This window comes from Andrena cerasifolii, chromosome 12 (assembly GCF_050908995.1).
Source record: "Andrena cerasifolii isolate SP2316 chromosome 12, iyAndCera1_principal, whole genome shotgun sequence".
Classification (NCBI taxonomy): Eukaryota; Metazoa; Arthropoda; class Insecta; order Hymenoptera; family Andrenidae; genus Andrena; species Andrena cerasifolii.
The window spans coordinates 9,971,091-9,993,982 of record NC_135129.1 but is presented as its reverse complement, the minus strand read 5'-3'; the positions used below and the strand labels follow the sequence as shown (position 1 = coordinate 9,993,982).

The window sequence follows — 22,892 nt, the reverse complement described above, 5'->3', positions numbered from 1 at the left end:
ATGCCAAATGCCGTGTAAATCGGACTACTTTTACATAAGGAATACAAACAGCTTGTGTCAAAATAGTCCGATTTGCATGATGTTTGGTATGATTTTAATCGACGGAACGCCAGGAATCCATTGGCGTCGCTTTCGCACAGATCTGATGAGAAATAAGGAATTCGAAGATTTCTCTCTTCTTAATAGGTACTCCAAGCCCTTCGAGGATCGAAAACCATAACTTCGGAGAGACACCATGGTGGGGGTTGACCTCGTCACGGTTGCCAAGCGGATCAGGCGTTTCGAGCCAATCACTCTGTACTTACATTACATACACATCTAGAAGGTAGGTAAGCGCAACCCTCAGGATCAAGAAAACGTCGCCCGAACAAAATTTATGACTTTATGACTTTCGGCCTTTCGCGACCGGAGTTTTTACCTTTACAGGACACCGGCAAGTAATGAAAGCGAAGGCAGAATTTTAAGTGGTTTTACGAGACGAGTCGCTGCCCGCTGGACGAAATTTGGCACGCAGATGTGGAAGGAAAAGTTAAGCTATTTACTATCTTCGCCTGGTCTAACTATAGTTTTGAAAGTTATTGAATGCAATCTCAGGCCCTCGTACGTCTTTTGAGTTCAGGTATCAGCTACTAATATTGTACGAGCACGTTCGACAAACTGGCAAGGAAAAACCCTCGAGAAGGATAACGCGCTCTACGTGTTTATGAGTCCTGGCAATAAACTCCTCCTCGTCCTCCGTTTCGATCTCGCTTAAAACCTTCCAGATGTGCTGCTCACTGACTGTAAAAATTCTGTACAGTACTTTTTCCCCCTAAGATAGCTCCTATTTTATAATTATTATTTATTTTTAAAATATTATTCTATTCTGAAATTAAAGGTTCATGCCTCTCAGATTTAATAAATTCATTTAAAAAATGGTTACACGATTAAATTATCGTATACATATAGTGCGATCTACAAGTATTCAAGTAAATACAATTTTTGAGTACAATTTTTTTTTTCAAAAATCAAAATAATTGTATATAAAATAAATTGTAAAAATCTTATAATTCTTTTGTACAAGTCCATTGTACTAAATCAATACAGTGATTAAGAATTAATTTTAAAAAATATCTAAATATTCAAAAATCTTTTTGAATAATTAAACATTGTACAAAGCTGAATTCTTATTTCCAGTAATAAGAATTTTACTTATTTCTTCTCCTGTTAGGTGTAAGAAAACAGCCACCCTGTATTTATATTTTTCATCTTAATCCAGCTTTGCAAAAACATTTTACATGTAAGATTTTCCCAGCAATGTAATGAAAGAGATACAATCATTGCTGACACTTTTCCTGCCGCAAAATATTATATGATCTGTATTTAAAACTATTTCACCTTTAACAAAATTGCGGCATGAAGTTGTTGAATTTGTAAAATCGCACATGTCATTTATAGGAGGCTTCATTATTATTATTTTTCCAAAAAATAAGTACCCTTTAAGCTTAAAATACCTACCTCTCCGGCCATCTTTGTTTGGTGACGTCACGACCGCTAATCGCAATTTTCTGCTTCTCGCTACCGGTCTTTTCATAAAAAGATTGTTGCTCAGCAGAAGTCAAGCTTTAGCCAATGTTACGATATGTGATTGGTAAAATAAAATATCATTAATAAATTGAGAGCGTAAAGGTGACTCATGTATTTTGAAACTAATTACATTCCCAAATTTATAAGTACATATGTTTACATAATCAAACTTTTTTATATACCGTATTTAATACAGATTTTATGATTTTAATTCGTTGTAATTTATGATTAAGTTCACAAAGAAGCTAAATATTTTCATATTTAATATCCTTTTCGGATGCTTAAGGGGAGGGTGATATATCCAATGTGGCTCTGTATACAAAACATTACCAACACAATGAAGTTTCGTATGCATGCGAAAAGAAGTTGCAAGAAATTACCCACAATTCTGTTTGGGTTCTAGGGAGGGAAGCTGCGCGCATGCGCGTTAAAGCGCGTCCTTCGCAACCGCGTATCTATTTGCGCAGCGGAGGAATATTTTTCACAAGTAAGGCTCATTTATTGCTATTAAATGATGATTATTATAATTATTTTAGCGATACGCACTTAATTCACAAATATTTCTGCTTGATTATAGTTTGCTTCGCGGATATCGAGATTTTCTTGGAAAAGAAAAAGCGCGGGGCCCCCCTCAAACGAGATTCGACACTGCTGAAATATAACACTCACGTGGTTATCTGCACGCATGCGCAGGGCAGTCGGCGAGGTAAGCAGAATGTGCTAGGCTAACATTGTTAGCTGAGATCCTGTTCAAATGTATCGTCGTTGCTGATTGTGCAGCATTCTTCAACGGTGGCTCAGGACTAATTGAAGGTAACTGCTCTCCTGCACCGATTTATTCAATATTTTTACTAATGCTTCAAGCATTCGTACGAAGTACTGCATAATTAATACGAAAGCTGAACATTGTGCATAATTTAATTCACGAAAAATCAGTTTTAACATCTATTTATCGTGAACTTAACGTAAATATTACCGAGATGGTAACTCAACGACGTAGCTAATACTTCTGCAATTTATCTTTTGTATAAAGCAAATTCAAAAACAAAGAAAGTACAAGTTTCTGTTTTGCATGCCGAGTATCAACACGTTTATCAATGCATCTTATATATACCTCAATTGCTAAGAGAAAGTTGGATGATAATTTGCCCTTGGATGCATTTTCCCATTCAGTTTTCACGTAATTTTTTATTGATACTAAATGCAGGCATATTTGTCCCATAAATTTTGAACGACTTATTTTTTCCTTTGTTGAGGCCCTCGCCTACAAACACGTTATACCGCGCGCGTCCGTAATTCCGGTACTTGATTTTTTTACAGTTTCCATTTATAAACTCGATTTATTTTTTACTTTAATACGAATTCGTACGGCTGCCGGCAGAAGAAGCTTGTTCGCGCAAAACTTGAAGGTCGATTTGTGTACCTTTTTTTCATTTATCTGCTTAACCTTGTAACCAACGTCAATGTTTTTTACCATCACATGTCGAGTGTAAGGCTCTGCTACAGATTGTGTAGGCACTGGAGGAGATATAGTACTTGTGTATAAAATTAGTGCATTTGGCAGATGCCTGCTTAGATGTAACAAGAGATAAAGAGGAACAAGAGGCCATAAGCAGTTGAGCGCAGCATTTGATAAACTACAGGCAGGTACCTAAGGATGCATATCAGATTCTCTCTTATCAGATCTCTTCTACTGGCAACAGTCTTCTTTGTTGCGCTTAAGTGAAACGTGTAGAGCTTCTATGCAGTCTAACGATTTTGTAGTACAGGTTTCATATAAATTTCATAAAAAAAATGGAGAAATGTTTCGAGTTGTTTCGCTTTTGTAAGATGGGAATTGAATTTTGTTCAAAGGTATAGAAGCATTTTGTTGAATAATGGGCGATCGTGATCGGAATCCTGGGAGGGGTAGGAGTCGTGGTCGAGGACGAAGCCAGGATGAGCGAAGGTCAGAACAACCTCGTGCGCAACCTTTGTCGCAACCTCCACAAGGCGCCTGGGGCCGTAGACCCGGTCCTCCTCCGTCACAGCCAGGACCATCATCGTCCCAAACACCATATGCCAGACCATCTCAATCATCGCAGGTACCTTGAAAAGCCAGTGAAATGTATTTTAATGTTATATTATGTTACAATTTTCCACAATTATTAAGTAATCCTCCTCCTTTGTTACATTTTTCTTCTCCCTGTTTCCTTCGTATTCCTTTTACTGCTTTTCTCAAATTAATCACAAAAGAAATGTCGTACTGTTGATAATTTGCATATTTGCTAGAAGAAAGATTAGATAGAACAAGTATTTATGCGTCCACCTCTTTTTAAATAAAGTCCAGTAACAGAACAAAGTAATACAACAGAAATAGAAATTCATCGTTGACTCTGTCTATGTTCGATTGGCATTAATAATTGTTTATAATCTTTCTAACGGTGGCTGTAATAACAAAAGCTTCTTTAACGCCTGCTTACATTTATTGTAACACTTGTTTAATAAACATCGGTAGTAAAATAACAGTGCACTAAGCTCTTGAGGGTTGTAAGCATTCGAACGCAATCTTGACCACAAAATCTTTTGTATTATTTTGTTGCATTACATCGATAAGTTTTCATTGCGCATGCTCCGAGTTCAATTGGCATTGCAACTTTGTATAATACAGTTATTACCTTTCTCCACTGATCAACTTGCTACAAGAAACTGGACATATAAATACTTCTTTGTCTACCGTAATTTATAAAATCAAATCTCTATTAGATAAGAATTTGTCAAGAACCTTGAGAATTATTTGCTTCTTTTCTTTGCATAGAGACATTATCCAGTGGTAAAAGGGGTGGTGAAGGTTAGTGTTCGAATTATTGTTTAAACACATTTATATATTTTGTTTTATCATGTCTTACATGTCTAATTCCCTACATTGTTACTTCAAATTAATACAAATTCACGCTATATTCGCCATAAGTACGTATCTTGTCATGTTGTGTTTTTTCTCATTGATATTGTTTATAATTTAAAAGGAACCATTGCGATATTAATGTTTAATGATGATCTTCGGTTGGTAATTCAATTTAGTACCAGTGTAGAAATGTTCCATTAACATTTCGCTAGTGTTTATCCTTAACATGCTTTACTATGGTTTTTACAATGCAACAGGGCCGTGCTACTGAGCGCAGTGGCTCCAAAGGCGATGGGAGCCAACCAGCAGGAACCAAGTCTGAGAAGATGGAAGTTGATGGTAAGCCAAGGAGGAATATGCAATTTTTGACAAATACGTGCGCTGTAAAGGTTCCTTCTATCTATGAATATGTTTGTAGTAAGTGGAGGAGGTGCAGGCGGTGATGCGGGAATGACCGGAAGGGGAGCCATGAGAGGCAGGCGTCCTATTCCTGTGGATTTACTGACAAGACCCAAAGATATGCACTCCAAGAAAGGTTGAAATGTTTAAAATTTGCATACTCAAATAATGCGTACTCTAGTGTGCATAGGAAGCATGGACCACACGATCGTTGTAACTTTTAGGTACCACTGGGAACCCGGTCACATTACAAGCGAACTATTTTAAGCTCCCCGCCACTACTGATTGGTGTCTGTATCAATATCGAGTCGATTTTGCCCCTGAGGAGGATAGGACCGTGGTACGAAAAGGACTGCTCCGGTTGCACAAGGAAAAAGTGGGGGCTTATGTTTTTGACGGCACTGTTCTCTATACCAGCAAACGAATACCAGATGTAAGATCTCCTGCTAAACAGAATTTTCTATGTGTCGGGAAAATATTAAGCCTACAAACAAATTCCAGGAAATAGAGTTGTGGTCCGTTCGACAATCTGACGAAGAACGCATTCAAATCACCATCCGCATTGTTGGGCAATTGCAAAAAGGTGATCCGCATTATATCCAATTTTTTAACATAATAATGCGCAAATGCTTGGACCTGTTGAAACTGCAACTCGTCGGGCGCGATTATTTCGACGCGCATAGCAAGGTAAGTCAGTAGAAGTATTTATCTTCATACGCTCTACGTTCGTGTAGCTTTTGAATACTATTTGTTGCACGTAACGCGCGGTGTTGTAAGTATTCAGCAAGCCACTGTAATTGCAGATAGAAGTTCGTGAGTTCGGACTGGAACTCTGGCCTGGATATCTTACTTCCATAAGGCAACATGAGAATGATATACTGATGTGTGCTGAAGTAACACACAAAGTCATGCGTCAGCAAACTCTGCTGGACATATTGAACGATTGCTATCAGAAGAACCGCCACGAGTACAAGGTGGGTAACATAGATTATCGATAATAAAAATTAGGGGTGGGCTCGAAGCTAATTTTTAAATTCTCGAATCCGAAACTTCGTAAGTGGAATATCTTGCTTTAAGAATTGAAGTGAACAAAATTTTTGCATAAATCTCTTACGCCCATAGTTAAACCAAATATAACAATTATACAAATTCTCGAGGCACTGTGCGAACTTTTATACCTTTTCTTATTTGGGTTTCAAGAGTTTCGAATCACGAGAAGAGTGCAAAGTTTCTAATTCTCGAAAGTGTCTTAGGTTTCGAAGTCTTGACGCTTCGAGAAACCCATCCCTAATGGAAATGTAGCCGTGGCTATATATTTACGTTGTATTACTTGTATTTCTAGCAACTCTTTGAAAGTCAAGTCAGTGGACTCGTTGTGCTTACGGATTACAATAACAATACGTATCGTATAAGCGACATAGATTATGACACGAACCCCAGGTCAACGTTTAAATTACGAAACGGTGAAAATATTTCGTACAAGGACTACTACAAATCGAAATATCAGATCCAGATCCGAAATGACTCGCAGCCAATGCTTGTTACGCGTCTAAAGCCGAAGGAGCGTCGTGCTGGCCAAGCTGAGCTGGTGTACCTGGTTCCCGAACTGTGTCGTGCAACAGGTACGTTCTTTACAGATTCGATTGAAATTGTCTTCACTTACAAACATTCCAGATCTACGGCGTACAGTCGCACGTTTCTAACGAGCAACGTTTGTTGTAGGACTAACTGACCAAATGAGGGAGAACTTCCACTTAATGAATGCGTTGGCGAAGCATACTCGCGTGGCTCCCAAATCGCGTATAGACAAACTTCTAGCGTTCAACAGGAGACTACGCTCTATGCCTGAGGTCGTTCAAGAACTGACCGATTGGAACTTGAAGCTCGATGATAGGCTGGTTAACATCCCTGGACGAATTTTACCGCAAGAGAATATCGTGCTCGGCAACAATAGGAAGGCGCCAGCTGGACAGTTCGCGGATTGGGGAAGAGAGCTGCACAGCAAGCCATTGTTTAGTTGCACTCATCTGAGCAACTGGGTGGTTATCTGCTTAGGTCGTATGAAATACGACGTCGAAGTAAGATACCTTAAATATCTGTGAGACTTAACAGTTGCTTCGTTACCATTCCATATTCATTATCGTGCATCCGTTGCGTTTTACAGAATTTCGTCTCGATGCTGCAAGACAGCGCGCGCGGAATGAGCTGTCGAATAGACAAGCCGAGATATTTCGACATCAACGACGACAGGTCGAACACGTACTCCGACGCCCTCGAAAGGATAATGAGCACCTCCAATCCAGAATTGGTCTTCTGCGTTGTGTCGAATAACAGAGCCGATCGGTACGGCGCTATTAAAAAGAAGTGCACCATCGACCGCCCGGTGCCGTCCCAAGTGTTCGTCGCCAGGAATCTAACGTCGAAGGGTAACAGATCTATAGCTACCAAAGTGACTATCCAGCTGACCTGCAAATTGGGAGGCGCCCCGTGGAGCGTGGAATTGCCGCCCATTAATCTGATGGTCGTTGGGTTTGACGTGTGCCACGACCCGAACGACAAGGGTCGCGACTTCGGTGCGCTGGTCGCGTCGCTGGATAAAAGTTTGACAAGATACTTCAGCGCGGTCAGCTCCCACAGCACCGGCGAGGAATTATCCAATGAGTTTTCCATAAACATGTTGAAAGCTCTGCACAACTACAGGCAAATGAATCAGACCTTGCCGTCGCACATAGTCATTTATCGTGACGGCGTGGGCGAGGGCCAGTTGCCTTACGTTTACGAACATGAAGTTGAGCAAGTGAAACGCAAGCTGAGCGAGATCTACGGGGACCCGTCGTTAGTCAAGATGTCCTTCATAGTCGTTACCAAACGAATTAATACTCGCTTCTTCAATAGGGAAAATAATCCACCGCCGGGTACAGTAGTTGACGACGTCGTCACGAATCCGTTGAAGTACGACTTCTTCGTTGTCTCCCAGAGCGTGAAACAGGGCTCAGTGTCGCCTTGCGCGTACAATGTCATCGCTGATTCAACTGGTTGGCGTCCCGACCAAATGCAACGTATCACTTATAAATTGACGCACATGTACTATAATTGGTGCGGCACCGTCAAAGTTCCAGCGCCTTGCCAGTATGCCCATAAACTGGCATTCCTGGTGGCGCAATTCATACGGCGTCCACCAAGCACGAAGATGGAAAATCTTTTATATTTCTTGTAACTTTGCGACGTAAAAGTTGCTTGTTTTTGTATGAGCAACCGAGAGATTATTGCAGGGGCGACAGTATATTGAAAAGATTTATTTTTAAGCGAGGTACCGCGAAATTACTTATGCGTGGCCATAAGTAAGAGAGTTCTCTGTCTGAAACGTTTGGATCAAATACGATGACTGAGAAAGAAAGATATATGTGGATATCTTCTTTTTTTTTCTTTTTTTTAATGCCCGAGGAGTTTTAAGTTTGTTTACTATCCAAAGACGTACAAATTCTTGAGCTATACGTAAACTTACGTAAGACGCTTGTGATAGCTACTATTTTAGCGATATTGTTTTCTCTCGATCAAACCTGTTAATGAACGTACGAATGATTCGCGTACGAGATCTGAAAGGTGTAATTATGGAGACGAATAGTATGAGCATGTTTTTCATTCCTACGCTTTATTGTTAGTATTACAGAAAATACCTCGGAATAACATGGTCGTTGCTATTCGTAAAGTAAGGGATCACTGTTATAACTTCTTACTTCTGTGTTACGTTACAAACGTTTATTAATCCAAACTATTGCAAACAGTTTTCTTTTAGGAATAAAAGTTTAAGCAGTACCTATATTATGCTTTTAGACACTTCCGGGTGTTTCAAGATTTAAGATTCTAAAGTGTTCACACTTTTATTTCAATGGTATTCTCTCTCAACTGTACAATTAGTATTTAATGTTAGTTTTTATTAATAGAAGTACTGTAAAAGTATATCATGAAAATCAGATTATACTTTCATATTTTTCATACAAAGTATATGTCTATTTTTATAAGAAAAAATTAAAATTTAAGAAGTTTATGCGTTTCAAGTGTTCTACTCTGACTTTTATATGCGTTAAGTTTAAAATTCTCACATTCAAATATTCATGTTGCTGAGGAGTTACATACCTTCGACAGGTCGGAAAATAGTGTTACATTTATGATTTTTTTTTTTATATAATGGAACGTTAAAAATCACATGCAATTTTTTTATGTATAAATTAAACTATTTTCTTCAAAAAGAAATTTGATATCTTACGAAATGCTGCCATAGCAGCAGCTCCTTCTCCCAAGGCTCCTGGAGCGATTTGAATATAATTTTGCACAAATAATCTTAAAACTATAATCTAGTACCTGTCGAAACTGATTCTGAAAGAATCTGTTTTTTTTTTTTGAACAGCTACTCAAGGTCAAGCATGCAAGTTTCGACCTGATTTTTCATCTTTCGTTAATAAATAAAAAAAAATAAGATACGAATCCACTTCAATTTTCCGTTTTTGTAATAAAATGAATGTCATAAAATATATGTTCCTGTTTTCGAGTCATAATTAAATTTAAAAATCTGTATTTTCCGATAATGACTCATAGATTTCTTTTCCATATTTCAGGAAATTTTTATAAATTTGGACACGAAAACCACGGGTGATTTGGGCGCAAGTAGAAGTCACCCCCAGTAATCCCGTGGATATTTTCGGTTCTTCAAATTCATAGGCTGGTATTCATAGTCGCTACTTATTCTTAAGCAAATACTTAAGCATTCGGCATCCTTTACTAGTTACTAGGTTAGTAAAGGATCCCGCATGCTTAAGCATTTGCTTAAGAATAAGTAGCGACTATGAATACCGGCCTTTATTCAAATGTGTATATTTGAAATTCCCTCTTGTATGTAGTACTGTAGATTGCAATTAGATGCCGTTGTGTACGAATACCAACGTAAAAATAGGTTAGATTGAATGTCGTCAATTCTTGTACACAGCCTAAATACTCCAGAGTTGGCAGCACGTACGTTTTATTACACACACCTTTCAAGTTTATTAGAACACAAGGTTCAGGAGGGAAGTAATCATTAACTAATACCGAATAAATAAACAGGATTCTTGCTTTCAAACACGGAGTAGAAAACCAGGTACTAATCATTGTGTGTCTCAAATATCATCGATATTTTACAACTCCTTTTTCTCATATTATTAAAAACTCTTAGAGACTGACAGATTAGTGTGCTCCAAGTAGAAATAACACAACAAAGATAGTACAAAGTAGTTTCAATTTTCCTTTCAAATTTGCAGAACAATGGGGGAGCGCAAGGGAACAAACTTGTACTACCCACCCGACTACGATCCACGTGTCGGTGGGCTCAATAAGTTCCTTGGTACCCATGCGTTACGCGAGAGAGCTCGCAAACTCCACATGGGTATCCTCATTATTAGATTCGAGATGCCTTACAATATATGGTGCGAAGGTTGCGGCAATCACATAGGCATGGGTGTGCGCTATAACGCGGAGAAGAAAAAGATTGGCATGTATTTTAGCACACCCTTGTACCAGTTTCGTATGAAGTGTCACCTCTGCGACAATCATTTTGAGATAAAAACTGATCCAGCGGTAAGGTGTGCTTAGAAGAAATGGCCGTGTGCAGTTGCGTAGAATCTAACGTGTGTCTTACTTTGTAGAATTTAGATTACGTGATAGTAAGCGGTGCCAGGCGTCAGGAAAATCGTTGGGATCCGAAAGACAATGAGCAAGTCGTACCGGAGACGAAAGAAGTATCCTGCAGACTTTACGACGATGCTATGTACAAATTGGAGCATGGTATAGAGGATAAGAAAGTAGCAAAATCGAGAGATTCTTCTTTGGAAAGCGCTATAGCACTGAACGAAGCTACATGGAAAGATGATTACACTTCGAATTGTGCTCTGCGCTCCGCGTTTAGGGTATGTTTCGTGTGGCGTCTATTAATGTTCCCCTACTTATTAGTAGCCTCATAATTATATGCTGAAATCTGTATATTATAGACGAGGAAAAGGGAGCTACATAAGAGGCAAGGTATCGATCAGATGTTGCTTAAAAAAAGTGGTTTGAATATTGACCTAGTGAACGAGCACGAAGATGATGTGAAACTGGCAAAGCTGCTGATGCATAAAAAAGGTGTGGTAATTTGAATAATGCGTTCGCTATTTACGCGAGTTGCTTTCGACCAGAGATGGGCACAAAGATATTTTAAATGAAAAATTGATTTCAAATAAAAGACAAATTTTATTCGAAACTCATCAAATAAAAATAACCCAGAGTTATTTTTTATTTGAAGTGTCATAAATAATTTTTTTATTCGACGGAAATTCATCCGATACAGAAATGGAATTTCTTTATTTTTCATCGTATCGATGTGAAAGTGACGTCAATCGATTCCTTATGTTTTCTCGATGAAATTCACCCGAAAATGATATAATTCGGTTCATGATTAAGGAAATTGCGTGAAAAATTTGTTTGCAGAATTGAAAGCCCGTTTCGTTAGAAGTAGCCCGATTTAAAGTGTGTTTTATTTGATAAATTATTTAAATAATGCCCATCTCTGTTTTGTACATTTCAGAAGTGAAGAAGAACGGGCACACTCCTCTGAAGCGTCTAGTTTCTATCGTGCGGAGTAGGGATAAGTTAAAAAAGCTATCGCTTCCTTCATCGACTAGTAACGTTAAAAGGCAGAAGGAGCTGATGCCGAAGCTGCCGAACTTGACCCAAGAACCCACCACATCGAAAACGGCCACTAGTACATTAAGTACGTCATTAGTTACCTACGACAGCTCCGATACGGACAATGATTCATAGTATCTGCTACTTGCTATTAAAACATGTATATATGTAATTAACAACTCGCCTATTGTATCCGACGCACATTTGTATATGATAATGAGGGTATCGTCAAATACGCTTATCACGCTCCGTTTAATCGATCGTTACTATTTCACTTGAAATAATAACTTAGTATAGAAAATGGAAAATGGAGTTGAGCAATGAGAGAAATCCACGATCAATTGCCTGATCCCACTTTTTAGCATTTACATCATTTTATTTATATCGAGAGAAAGTATTGCGTTATCTTACATTTTCGTTGATTTACATCTAACGCACGAGAACGTGTATATATTAGGAATTATTTCATACTCGTAAGATTACGTACAATATTAACTTTATACAATTGCAGGATATTTCGTTTATACGTCAACAAGCGGCGGTTGCTCGACGATCGCGGTTGTCGCGGAAATCAATCTCTTTTTCACTATGTAAATCTTTTTGTTTGAGAGACAAACGATGTAACAATGATCCGGGTATGTTATGGATATCTTGTGGAAGGCATCGTTGTCGGGGAATGCCTTTGCGTCGATTTTATTAGTCATCGTGACCAAGCCCATGACAATATTCGCGATCCTTTCGTCGTTTTCAAGTTCACCTCCGGACTGCAATAGCGTATGTTGCATTTCAACAGTTTCATTGGTGCGCAAGATGCAGGGAGATAATTACCGTTAGAACAGCACCGTCCTCTGTCAAAATCAAGTATCCAGTTTGATCTGGGAAACGTTCCAGCGGCAGCATGGTTCGCCCTGTTTCAACAATACCAAACGGCTAATTAATGTTCACGTATTTTCCCGGTGGAATGGCTTTAATTGTCAAATCAAACAAAGGCCAAGATTCTAACCTGTTCGGTGGGAATCGGAGCGATGGATCGGTCGAACGTGACGATTCACGAATTTACGTAGAAATTCCAAACTAAATAGTTTATTGAAGCTTACAGCTTAATTCCGCGGAGACTTCGGAATTGAAATCAGTAAATCAGCTGTCATAACAACGAGCCTATTTCCTGTTGTGTTTCAGACGCTGTGCGATGATACTCCTTCGTGTCGGCTATGCAGAGTTCTTCGCGAAATCTGACGTTACGGAGAACGCTTGAAGCGGGGAGTCGTTCTTTGATGAAAAAAAGGGTGAGAATACTTTAAATTTTATCATCAGAATCTGACTATATAAAGCAGAAAGTTTGTATGTTTGTGTTTGTCGCCTAAAAACTTTCGAACGGTATCCTCTGGGGTCACTGAATGTGCCTCAGCTCATTATGCCTGGCTAATTTAAATGGTGACTATTTAAAAAAAATAAATAAATAAAAAGATTTTTTTTATAAAATCTATAGCCCATTTCAAATTGCTTCACAGGAATAGCAGCGAAATTCCTTTCGAATTTACCTCTAAAACTATAACGATAACCTTAGAGCCCTCACTTACATCGCACCTAACCACAAACCTCGACGCGTTAACCAAACTTATATCTCAATCGACCCTAGTTTTTCAAAAGGGGAACAGTATTCATAAATTCATTTTGTCGGAACGAAAGGGGAAGAGTAGCGCGCAAGGCTGCTATCAGACACTGCCGCGCGTGCGCAGTGGCAGTGGTTCTCTGCGTCAGCGCGCTACCGGTCCCCCCGTCATTCGTCGCGCGTCTCTCGAACGCGCTTGTTCTTCCGCTCGTTGCTGTGTGCTTTACGCGTCGCCTATTCGAACCGCGGGGGACCACGTGGTATCCGGTGCTCGAACGACATCCTAACGAAACTCTTGCCGCGGAAGAGTACCCTTTCTTTCTCACCGCGTTGCCTGATATTTTGCACGGGCAGTGTAACTCGTCTCTCTCTCTCTCTCTCTATCCCTCTCTCTCTCAGCTCGCCGAGATGTTACTCTCCGTTGCCATGGTTACCTCGTAACCATAGACGATTCTTTCCTCGTTGAAATTGGCGCGATGTGGTCGGCAGCCGTTGCTGGTACGCCGTTCGCGTGGCTGTTTCGCTAACGGTCCCCCGGTGCGCGTTTTGTCGACGTTGCGGTTTTCGATTGAACGCTGTTTCTGTGCGCGAGCAGGATCGTGTGACCGGGCAAGTGCGAAATGTGACTGAATTGCGTCTCGCCGATTCTGCCATTGCCGAGCGGCCAGCCGGGGCTCGCGCCACGCTGCTATGTCCAGACGTAAGCAGGCGAAGCCGCGATCTCTCAAACGTGAGTACCTACGCACTTTGTCCGTTCGCCACAGTGTAACGCGTGTCGATCCACGAAATCTAAGCGATTTACGGTCGTTGGAGACTTAGAGCGGTTTCCGTAACGCAGCTGTTTTCTGTTGTTTTTTTTTTTTTGGTTTGTTTGTTCGTTGCCCGTGGTACCGACACACGTGCGAACCCGCGGTTCGTTGTGATTGGGGAAAAACAGAGCGGCGCGCAGTGAATACTGTTTTCACGAGGATGCGTGTATAGGTTATGGGGCTTTGTACGGGGAACGTTTTTAATGACACCAGTTCGAAACGATCGGGCTGTGAGATGGAATTGAAGAGTGGGTTAGGGTCACGTGATACGGCTGAAAGATCGCGATAGATGTCGCCGCGAGATTTAAATAGTTGCGTTGCTGAACTACGAATTACATGCTCCTATTAATTCAAAAACTTTTTCTTACATTCTTTCACCAAATGTCTGTCGCGAAACAAGTGCACATTACCTTCGGGTTTCGATGCTCCGTGCAGTTAGCTACTCGTTAAATTTTTCTCCATACGCCGCAAGAACATACCGATACCTATCCTGCGATAATTACGTTGATGCTACAAGCTCCGCGTAAAGCCCCAGAAACTCAAAAAAAAAAATACTAAAACTAGCTAAAAAGTAAAGAATACTTTATTCAAACTCCCCTACGCAAATCTGCAGTTTCATATGCAGCGACCTGATATTTGAATTCTCCCACCAAACAGGACTTTGAAATCGCAATTATACTCCACGAATAAAACCCGAAAAAATGGTATCGCCGGAAATATTTTGGGGGTGGCAGGAAAGGGTGACAACACCGTGTTGCGATAGGGAGAGGCATATTGTAGTCTCCGCCTTGTTGAAGCTGATCCAGAGTAGAAAGCAGGCATACGTGTTCCTGGATAATCGGTATAACAAGAGGGACGCGGGACGGGTGGAGGTTGGCCGAGGATAACGGGATAAAGTGGGGTGGAGCGGAGGTATATAGATCAGGGCGAAATGAAGAGGGAAGGAGGGAAGAAATAGGAGGCGAAGAGGAACGCGACGAAGTGGAGGGAAATAGCGATAGAAAGGCGCGTATATAGAGTGGTTCTCGCAGTAGAAAGAGAAAGGGGGCTGGAGAGAGGGAGACGGGACGAGGGAGACGGAGTCAGTAGTCAGCCAGGATGGAATTAGGTGGAAACCCGCGGGACTGCCGCCTCTCCCCACGGAATTCCCGGCCTCTGTAATCACCAGTTCTCCTATCCTATCCAATTCTGGTCACAGTGTTCCCTTCCTCTCTCGCTTTCACCATTTTCTCACTTCCTTCCTCTTTCTGTCGTTTCCACTTTTTTTTTTCTCTCTCTCTCTCCTCCCTTTTTTTTCCCCCCCATTCCAACCCCTATCTCGCTCCCTCTTCCATTCTCCCGTTCACCTGGCTCTCTTCTGCCGCTCGTTTCCTCCTTGCGCGCTGCCATTTCCTCTACCCCTTGCTCTTTCCGTCGCCGCGTCGAGCCCATCCGTTGCACGCGAATCCCAACTGTGAGAACTCCTACGAAGTTGGCCGCTTTTGGGGGGACGTTTGAATGGAAAGGGATTTAGGAATCGATGGGCTTGAATTTTTAGTTGAAACTGGGGAGTCGGGCTGCTGATGAGTAACGCTGCGCATCGATTCGCTGAATAAGATTGGGGCTGTTGCAATCTAGCCTGGGAATAATTGTTCGCGTGAAAAAGAGAAGGGTAATTCGAACTAGAGTGGAGTTTCGAAGGTTGCTTAGGGGATCTTTTATTAATTTCGAAGCGGTGATTACGCTTGGTAGAATTACTCTGCAGAGATTTCGGTTGCTCGAAGCCAGAGGTGGGAGAAATTTTATTTAAATAAAAATTTCGCGTAACGAATGGAAGTTGAAAGAATTATTGTCGAACGGAGAAATTAACTTTATTCGTTAAATAATCTAAAGGTGAAGTAAGTTTCACTTGATCCGTTATTCGAATAATTTTTTTTAAAAGGGCAAAGTTTTTTTCTTAAGAGAACGATTGTTATTCCCCCTTTCGTTGCAGCATCGCCTCCTTTTCGGCTGCAACTACGACCCGCTTCGCGCAATAATTTAACGAAAGGGGCTGGTAACTTAATCCTAGTTAGAAGTTGCATTATAATCACTATAACCACCGGGCCAGGAATTAGGGCTGTCACTGCAAAAACTAATAGCGGATTAAGTTTTAGAGCAGCCGCGATTAAAGGGATCAAAGGCGTAAGCTGGAAATTTACATTGGTACCACTGGCTCCCCAGCCTGTCTATCTCGCGCGGCGCCTCTTTAAATCGCCCTTCCCTAATCGATCCTGCCCAAACGATCGTGCTTAAGCATCGGCAAGCCCGCCAGGAAATTACCGTCGTCCTCCTCGGATCTGATTCCTCGTATCCGGAATCGGAACGAAAGTAATAATCCCAAGGCTCGGCCCGGGAATCTTTCCACCCTCGAATCCCAGCCCTGTTAACGATTGTTCCTGGGCCCATGCGTTAATTAAGAGATTATTATTATGCATTCGCCGCGAGAGACGCAAATCACAATCACGACCCTGAAGCATAATGCGCAGTGATTCGGGTCATTGCGTCCAGCTTCCCGGTTATAATAACGTCCACGCGGTTTCTATGGCCAGAGTCGCGCGAATATTCCCGTGCGCCCTGGAAACCTCATAATCGTTCGCCAAGAAGTGGCGAATTTTCAAAGAAATATTCGCTCTAAAGATCGCCTGCAATTCTTGTCACAGAGGGATGTTTATTAGAACACACTCCAACCGAGTGAAAGACAATCGTACTTCGAAGAATCGACGCTGCTAGCCCACTCAGGATTTAATATTGGGTGGAACCGAGTTGAAGGGGATACAAATATTTTTAATGCAAATTCAATAAAACCCATTAGGGGAGTATACAAATTTATTTGAAAATTATAGTGGAGTTTCCTCTTATTTTTACAAAGCTCTTGAATCACTTCAGTCGTGGTTACATAAATCTGCTTTAAAAATTAAAAATTGATTTAAAGAAAATCGAGTTTTCTTTTCACAAAGCTCTCGAGCTACTTCAGTTGTGGGGCCACATAAATCTCCTTTTCCTCTTTTCCTTGGCCCTCTCTGGCCACGCCAGTGCCCCTAATACTAATTACCATCGAGTTCCACAAAATTTCATGGATTTGGAGGTTCAAACTTTGAACGGTAACAGAAGGAAAATAGTTCCACTAGAAAAAATTCTATCTTCGAATATAAAAATCTTGTGGAATATAAAACTGACCACTGATGCCTATAGTACCTATATAGTCGGCAAATGCCATATTAAGTTCTGAAGTTTCAAACTTTCTTTTGGCCAGCGTTGCATTGTTCCGCAGACGAGTGACGAGTAGAAGTATTCGGAAAGCCGGGAACGCAAACAGATGGGCCTCCATTAACGCAATTAGGCCGGGTTCCGATGCACCCACGGATCGTCCGCGTTATGACGGGCATTGGAATCCATTAATACAGGTTGGGTCGCGCCCAGGTTCATTATCGTGCATTAATTAGCGACACCCTATATCACCTATGCCCGCAATGCTATATCGGGCCCGGGGCTTGCTATTTCGTGGCTAGCCACGTGTTCGTGATGCTCGAAACGCGCTGGTGGTGGTCGCTCGGCGATCCAATAGCTCGGCACCGAGTCGCTTTCGCCCCTGGAAACGCGAGATTTCTCCTCTCTGTTCCTTCGCCGGCGGACCGAGTTCCACGTGTGCACTTGCAACGTGATCGATTAACCATCGGTGATTTTCGTCGGGGCGAATGTGACGATGCAGTCGTTGATTTAGCTGATACACGTGTACAGGGCTAGAATGGCGAGGGTTTGGTAGTTCGAGGTGTTTCGGATCTCTTGGATTATTATTCAAATGCTCAAGGATCAGGGTAGTGGGCGAGTTAAGGAGTTACACCAGTTTGGAGCCTAAAGAAGCAGCTTTAAGAATTTTTTGGGGTAGAAAATTATAAGGAAAATGAATAATCTGTAATAAAGCATTTATTGTATAACTAATGAAGTGTGCGAAACAAATTTTACAATAAATACTTTGTTATAGATTGTTTCTCAAAATAATCTTGAAGATAGCTGCTCTTTTAGGCTCCAAAGTGGTGTAACTTCGTAATAGGAATAGTTTTTCTGCTTCGAAATGGGACGGCTTGAATTGTCTGAAATGAGACTCAGTGGAGTAACTATCGTTAGATTGGTAATTTTTATATTTAGTTTAACAGGGAGAGAAGTTACTTAGGTTGAGGGAACTCGAGAAGTATGGTTGAAGTACAGAGAGACAACTCCAAAGGTTATTCGGCTGGAACGGTAACGTGGTTCTCCAGACGTCTGTCTCGGTCTGTCTGTTTCTACTTACGGCGCGGGCAACTTCGAAACAGCCCGTGCAATAAAACACTTGTTCCACGGGCGATGGCTTGGTGAACGTAGATCAGCCAAAATACATATAAAAATTTACAGAATTCTTTTCAGAAACAAACTTTAAGTAAAATGTTCAAACGAGCAAAAATCTGTTTGGTTCTTTAGAACACGCCTTTCTTCATTTTGAGGGGTCTATATTGTTGGAAAGGTGTCTAGATTAAAATTTTATTTTTCAAATTTATTAGTTACTATTTTTCCATTCATTTTGTATGTATTTTCTCAAGTTTCCGTTTACTATATATTAAAGAGGAAGGACCAAAGTATATTTTGGCATATTTGTGATCAAGTAATTAATGCAAATAGAAATGAAAAAAATTGAAAACGTATCAACTAGCCCCGGTCTCCCCTAAATACGACGCAAAATCTCATCAAGGTGAACTTGCACCTTTACTAAACTCTTCTCTTGATCAACCAGTAACATAAACGATGGCTTCTTATCTCCAAATCAAATCATTTCTCCTACGACCAATATCTCCCAAAAACTCAACCCTAGCGTCACATACCTCCCTCCCCTCCTCTTTCGTACCCCCCAAACACTTTCCCTACCCTTAACTGAACTCCACCGAACGGTATCCCCAGTATCCTCGCAACGGCGCGTCAGCAAGTGGACAGACGAAGCGGTGGAAGAGGTGCGCGATGCCTCTGGACGCGTGCATCTGTTCGCTCGGTGTACGTTGCACAAAGGGACGCGCAAGAAGCGCACAAGCCAGAGATAAAGTGGGCGGCGTTCGGGACGTTTGAGACGGCACTGTTTGAAAAGTGGCCGGCATGCGGAAGGCTGCGTACCCCCAAGGAAGGCGTGGAGACGGTCTACGCGAGACATTCCCGGGATGCGGTATTCCTTTGAGGCGAGGCCACGCGTTGACGTTTCGCCGACTTGGCCGTCCCTTTCACGGCGAATCGCGCGTGCTACGAGAATCACAATCACCCGGGGGCGGCCTTTTGTACGCGTCGCGTGCACCAGTTGCGTCCCACCGACCCCGCGCGCCTCGCATTTACTTTGTTGCGAATTTAGGACCGCGATCGAAAGGTCAGGGGATACGTTTCTACCGCGGTGTCCCTGGCTGCCGTGATTAGAGCTACATGGACAGGTGTTTCGGGACAGGTAGACACGAGGCATCTCTTAACTCCTACTTATTCCTACTCCATAGTAATCTCCCTCGCACTCCCCACTAGGGTTGCCACCCGTATTTTGAAACAAAGTATCTCGCGTTATTATACGTAAATGTAGGTAGGCGAAAGGTGTGATAGTTGATCCACGTGCTTTGTAATTCTTTACCCTCTGTCTATTCCCGCCAACTCAGCATTTACAGGGAGAAAGAAGGCCTCTCCTAATTTACTAAAGAACGAAATTATTTACATACTTTAATACGAATATTGAGCGCAATAACGCCATTGAGTTATCTAAAAATGCTAAACAGTTGCCCCGTGATGCTAGAAGCAATAGAAAAATATGTTTGGAAGAAATAAAAAGTGCCAAGATTAAAATCTACTGCGCGAAAGCGAATTTACGTTATTTCCCTCTGAAATTGGTGGCAACCCTACTGAAAATCAATCTTCAAGGTGCGTCCCACTTCGCTGTTCGCCCGCGGTCTCTGTTAAAACTTATCGCAATCGTCTCCCTTGGGATATTCATCCGCTCGGCTGTTGTATAATCACGCCACAAACGGAAGCAATCGCTGGCGGAAGCTAGAAGCGGCTGGACATTGCTCGCGACCGTTCGATCGTGCGGATATTCGGTCGGGGAGCATGGCAGCAAAGTTATCCGCAATATCCCGGGTGCTCCAGGTAGCGTGTCGGAGCCAGAGGGTATTCGTCGGCGGATGCTAGCGTCCCGGGGGAGTCTGAGCCCGCGTCAGAGCTGGCCGGGGTAAGGCTCCCTCGGGAATCAGCTCGACTTCCCTTGTAGCAGCCACCCAGCAGCAGCAGCAGCCCTTCCCAATGGCTGCTCGCTCTCTCTGGCTCTATGGCTGTCTGGCTGCCTGTCACGAGTCCAAGACGTACGGCGGCTGCAACCGGGGAGCAGAGATAGCAGTCGCGCCCTGGATAACCCGCAGGGCGCTCCTTTATTCACGGCATATCGATTAATGACTCGAAACCCCGGTGGCTGCCTCCCGACCGCTCCGCCGGCCTCGGGGATCCACGTCTCCAGGCATCCCGCGACCTGCCGATCCCCAGGAGATATCGTTAGTCAGATTATCGTAACTGGGAATCGCGAGGCCGCGCTCCCCTTCGCCTCCTGGCTATGCTAACGCGCCGCTGACCTTGGCGGCACCGCAGAACCGGAGGATGGTCTTTTGGTTAGGTCGCTTGTAAGGGATGGAGAAATTAGGGGTTTGGTTTCTGTGCTGCGGCGAGAGGAACTGGTGCGTCGAGGGGGGTACTTGGATTTTAGTGACGGATGGTTCGTTCATCTGGACACTTTGAGACGTCGAGGGTGACGGCGGTGGGATGTAGGCGAATGGATCTTAAGGGAGCAGGCCTACCTAGAAATTTCCAAAATATCCATTTATTATATTTCCTTGAAGCTCAACATCTGGAAAATATTCCCTGAAAGTGTCTTGTTAATCCGACCGAAATTGACGAAGTTGTACGCGTGTAAGTTGGTAGGTGTTCCTCGGTGTAGCGCTCACAGGGGAACAACCAGGAAATTCGAAAAATTCTGAAACTTCGTGAAAATGTAGGGGATTTCCTCCTGATTGCAACGCAATTTTTCTTCGCTGCCCGAATTCAATCTAAGGGGGTGTAATTGACCGCTGAAAATCCAGCTATTTTCCGATTTTGTGTTATAACTCGCGATCCTCTATAACTCGCAAAGCTTTCGATATTTTTTCCACAAAAAATACTGAAATGTCCGTAGAATGTACTCTTTCCAATCGACTAATGTTTAATAATAAAGGTTTGTCGGCTTTTCTACAATAGAAAAAATTCCCAAAGAAGCACGTTGACCGTTCTAGGTAGGGGCCTCCCCCTTAAGTTGAGGTGTCGGAAGGTTGGCTGTAAGGGGTGGCGTAATTAGGGGGTGTATCGATTCGAGGACTTAGATTCTACGATGTATAGCTGGGTCAGGTAGGCACGATAATTAATAACGTATCGATTGCTGCATTTTAAATTGCGCCGTTGACCAAGTTCCCTCTGCCGCCTGCAATTGTCAGCCCGAGTCCACCGGCAGATTGTTCTTCTCCTCTGAAATATCGGGATAGCGGTTGCTTTTAAAGGTATTGCATTCGGGACATCCTGATGGCGTAGTCGGATTTCTGTTTGCCCGCGCTGCCAGCGGTATTCCGTCGACTTGCAAGGCTCTTGATTCGCAACGGAAGAGGTGTAACGAAAGACGCGTTGCTGTGTCAACGGTCCTCAAGAATTCTCAATGAAAAGACGTAGTATTATATGCCCGGGGCTCAGCGGAGAAGTAATATCATTTAACAAACGTGGACGGAGTGAAAGTGAGTCCTCGAAAATCGGGCGCGCCTTGAAATTCCCTCGAACACAACGGAACTGGAAAGTCGTCAAGAAATTTCAGCATTATTCCTCGATTTAACGATCAACTTGCAATTCGAGCTTCACATTTTCAGCTCGAGGAAGAAGCATTCCTCGTTCCCCATGCGCGTCGCGTCTTAAAGCATTTTTGCCAGAGATCCACGATGGCCCGTGGCGGAGGAGGGTTTAGTCTCAATATGCAGTTATCATCCTCGTGCATATAGATTGGTTCATCATAATACATTTCTTTAATACTAACAGTGAAACAGCTCCCCACGCTACCACTGTCTTTCCACTGACGAATGGCCGCAGAATTCTGAATAACACCATTGCAAATCTAGAGGAAGTGTTGCAAATATGGGTTAGGGTCTAAATATGGGCTACCACTTTTGTTTCAGGATTTTCGCCACACCTATTGAAGATTTTTATGATCCCACGCTTGAGTCTGTACGTTCGAAATGTTTAATTTATTATACGGAGGTGAAATAAGGCGAACAAAAATTAATCTCTGTTTCGAATTCTATATTTAAAATAACAGTACGAATCTTCGGTTTTGAAACATGCTTCCCCACAGTACCCGCGCGTACAGCCCAGCTCCACCTTCAACTTCAATCTCCACTCTGTTTTCCCTAAATACCTCAAAGTAAACCGCCTCTAATTACTATCAATAAATCCACCCCAGCAAAGAATCGAACTACCCATATCCCGCCAGTTAAAACAGAAAACCATCCCGATCTTCCTCACCCCCGCGCACCCGCAGAAACTTGACCAATATCTCTCGAACCCCTTGCAAGCCCCTCGAAGCTCCAACCTCGCGAAACCAGAAAACACAAGCGCTCGGCCTTTCAGTGGTCTCTATCGCGCGCCCTTAGGAATCCTATCCAGAAGCGTTATCGAAAGAACAACGCGCGGCAGGGTTAAGCCGCAATATGCAGTTATCCGAGGGTCGCTCATAATAATACATCCGTTTAACGTTAGCCAACCACGGGACAGGGCGGGGTGGAGATTGCGACCTGTATTTTCGAGAGCTTAGGCGGTCGTCGTGTGCAGCCGCTTCGTCTAGGCCAGACAGACC

At 42.5% G+C, this 22,892-nt stretch overlaps 4 protein-coding genes across 9 annotated transcripts in view; 3 read left to right on the top strand and 1 right to left on the bottom strand.

Annotated features, from left to right (window-relative positions):
- Positions 1 to 3,402: 3,402 nt before the first annotated feature.
- Aub (aubergine) lies at positions 3,403 to 8,907 on the top strand. 3 transcript variants are annotated; one of them, XM_076823614.1, is made up of 10 exons: positions 3,403 to 3,650; positions 4,364 to 4,396; positions 4,708 to 4,789; positions 4,878 to 4,985; positions 5,074 to 5,282; positions 5,351 to 5,536; positions 5,653 to 5,823; positions 6,192 to 6,471; positions 6,572 to 6,927; positions 7,014 to 8,907. In XM_076823614.1, exons 1-10 carry the CDS (start codon positions 3,444 to 3,446, stop codon positions 8,064 to 8,066), a joined length of 2,685 nt encoding a protein of 894 aa, XP_076679729.1. In that variant the 5' UTR covers positions 3,403 to 3,443; the 3' UTR covers positions 8,067 to 8,907. The 3 variants fall into 3 exon arrangements, with proteins under 3 accessions (XP_076679729.1, XP_076679728.1, XP_076679730.1); XM_076823613.1 differs by having other exon boundaries at positions 4,869 to 4,985; XM_076823615.1 differs by lacking the exon at positions 4,364 to 4,396 and having other exon boundaries at positions 4,869 to 4,985.
- Positions 8,908 to 9,824: 917 nt separating this feature from the next.
- On the top strand, positions 9,825 to 12,177 carry LOC143375577 (coiled-coil domain-containing protein 130 homolog). Of its 2 annotated transcripts, none has more exons than XM_076824838.1 (5): positions 9,825 to 9,983; positions 10,144 to 10,459; positions 10,528 to 10,788; positions 10,870 to 11,002; positions 11,445 to 12,177. In XM_076824838.1, the coding sequence occupies exons 2-5, from the start codon at positions 10,148 to 10,150 to the stop codon at positions 11,678 to 11,680; spliced, it is 942 nt and encodes a 313-aa protein (XP_076680953.1). In that variant the 5' UTR covers positions 9,825 to 9,983; positions 10,144 to 10,147; the 3' UTR covers positions 11,681 to 12,177. The 2 variants fall into 2 exon arrangements, with proteins under 2 accessions (XP_076680953.1, XP_076680954.1); XM_076824839.1 differs by having other exon boundaries at positions 10,870 to 11,007; positions 11,453 to 12,177.
- On the bottom strand, positions 11,901 to 12,776 carry Lamtor4 (Late endosomal/lysosomal adaptor, MAPK and MTOR activator 4). Of its 2 annotated transcripts, none has more exons than XM_076824857.1 (3): positions 12,549 to 12,776; positions 12,374 to 12,453; positions 11,901 to 12,309 (listed from the first exon to the last, which is right to left on the bottom strand). In XM_076824857.1, the coding sequence occupies exons 2-3, from the start codon at positions 12,443 to 12,445 to the stop codon at positions 12,067 to 12,069; spliced, it is 315 nt and encodes a 104-aa protein (XP_076680972.1). In that variant the 5' UTR covers positions 12,446 to 12,453; positions 12,549 to 12,776; the 3' UTR covers positions 11,901 to 12,066. The 2 variants fall into 2 exon arrangements, with proteins under 2 accessions (XP_076680972.1, XP_076680973.1); XM_076824858.1 differs by having other exon boundaries at positions 12,643 to 12,743.
- Positions 12,777 to 13,325: 549 nt separating this feature from the next.
- The window catches only part of L (zinc finger protein Lobe), a 92,308-nt gene continuing 82,741 nt past the window's right edge, over positions 13,326 to 22,892 (top strand). For both annotated transcript variants that reach the window (XM_076824813.1, XM_076824812.1), the window contains exon 1: positions 13,326 to 13,887. In XM_076824813.1, coding sequence (XP_076680928.1) covers positions 13,848 to 13,887 — 40 coding nt within the window. In that variant the 5' untranslated portion in view covers positions 13,326 to 13,847. The remainder of the gene's footprint in view (positions 13,888 to 22,892) is intronic.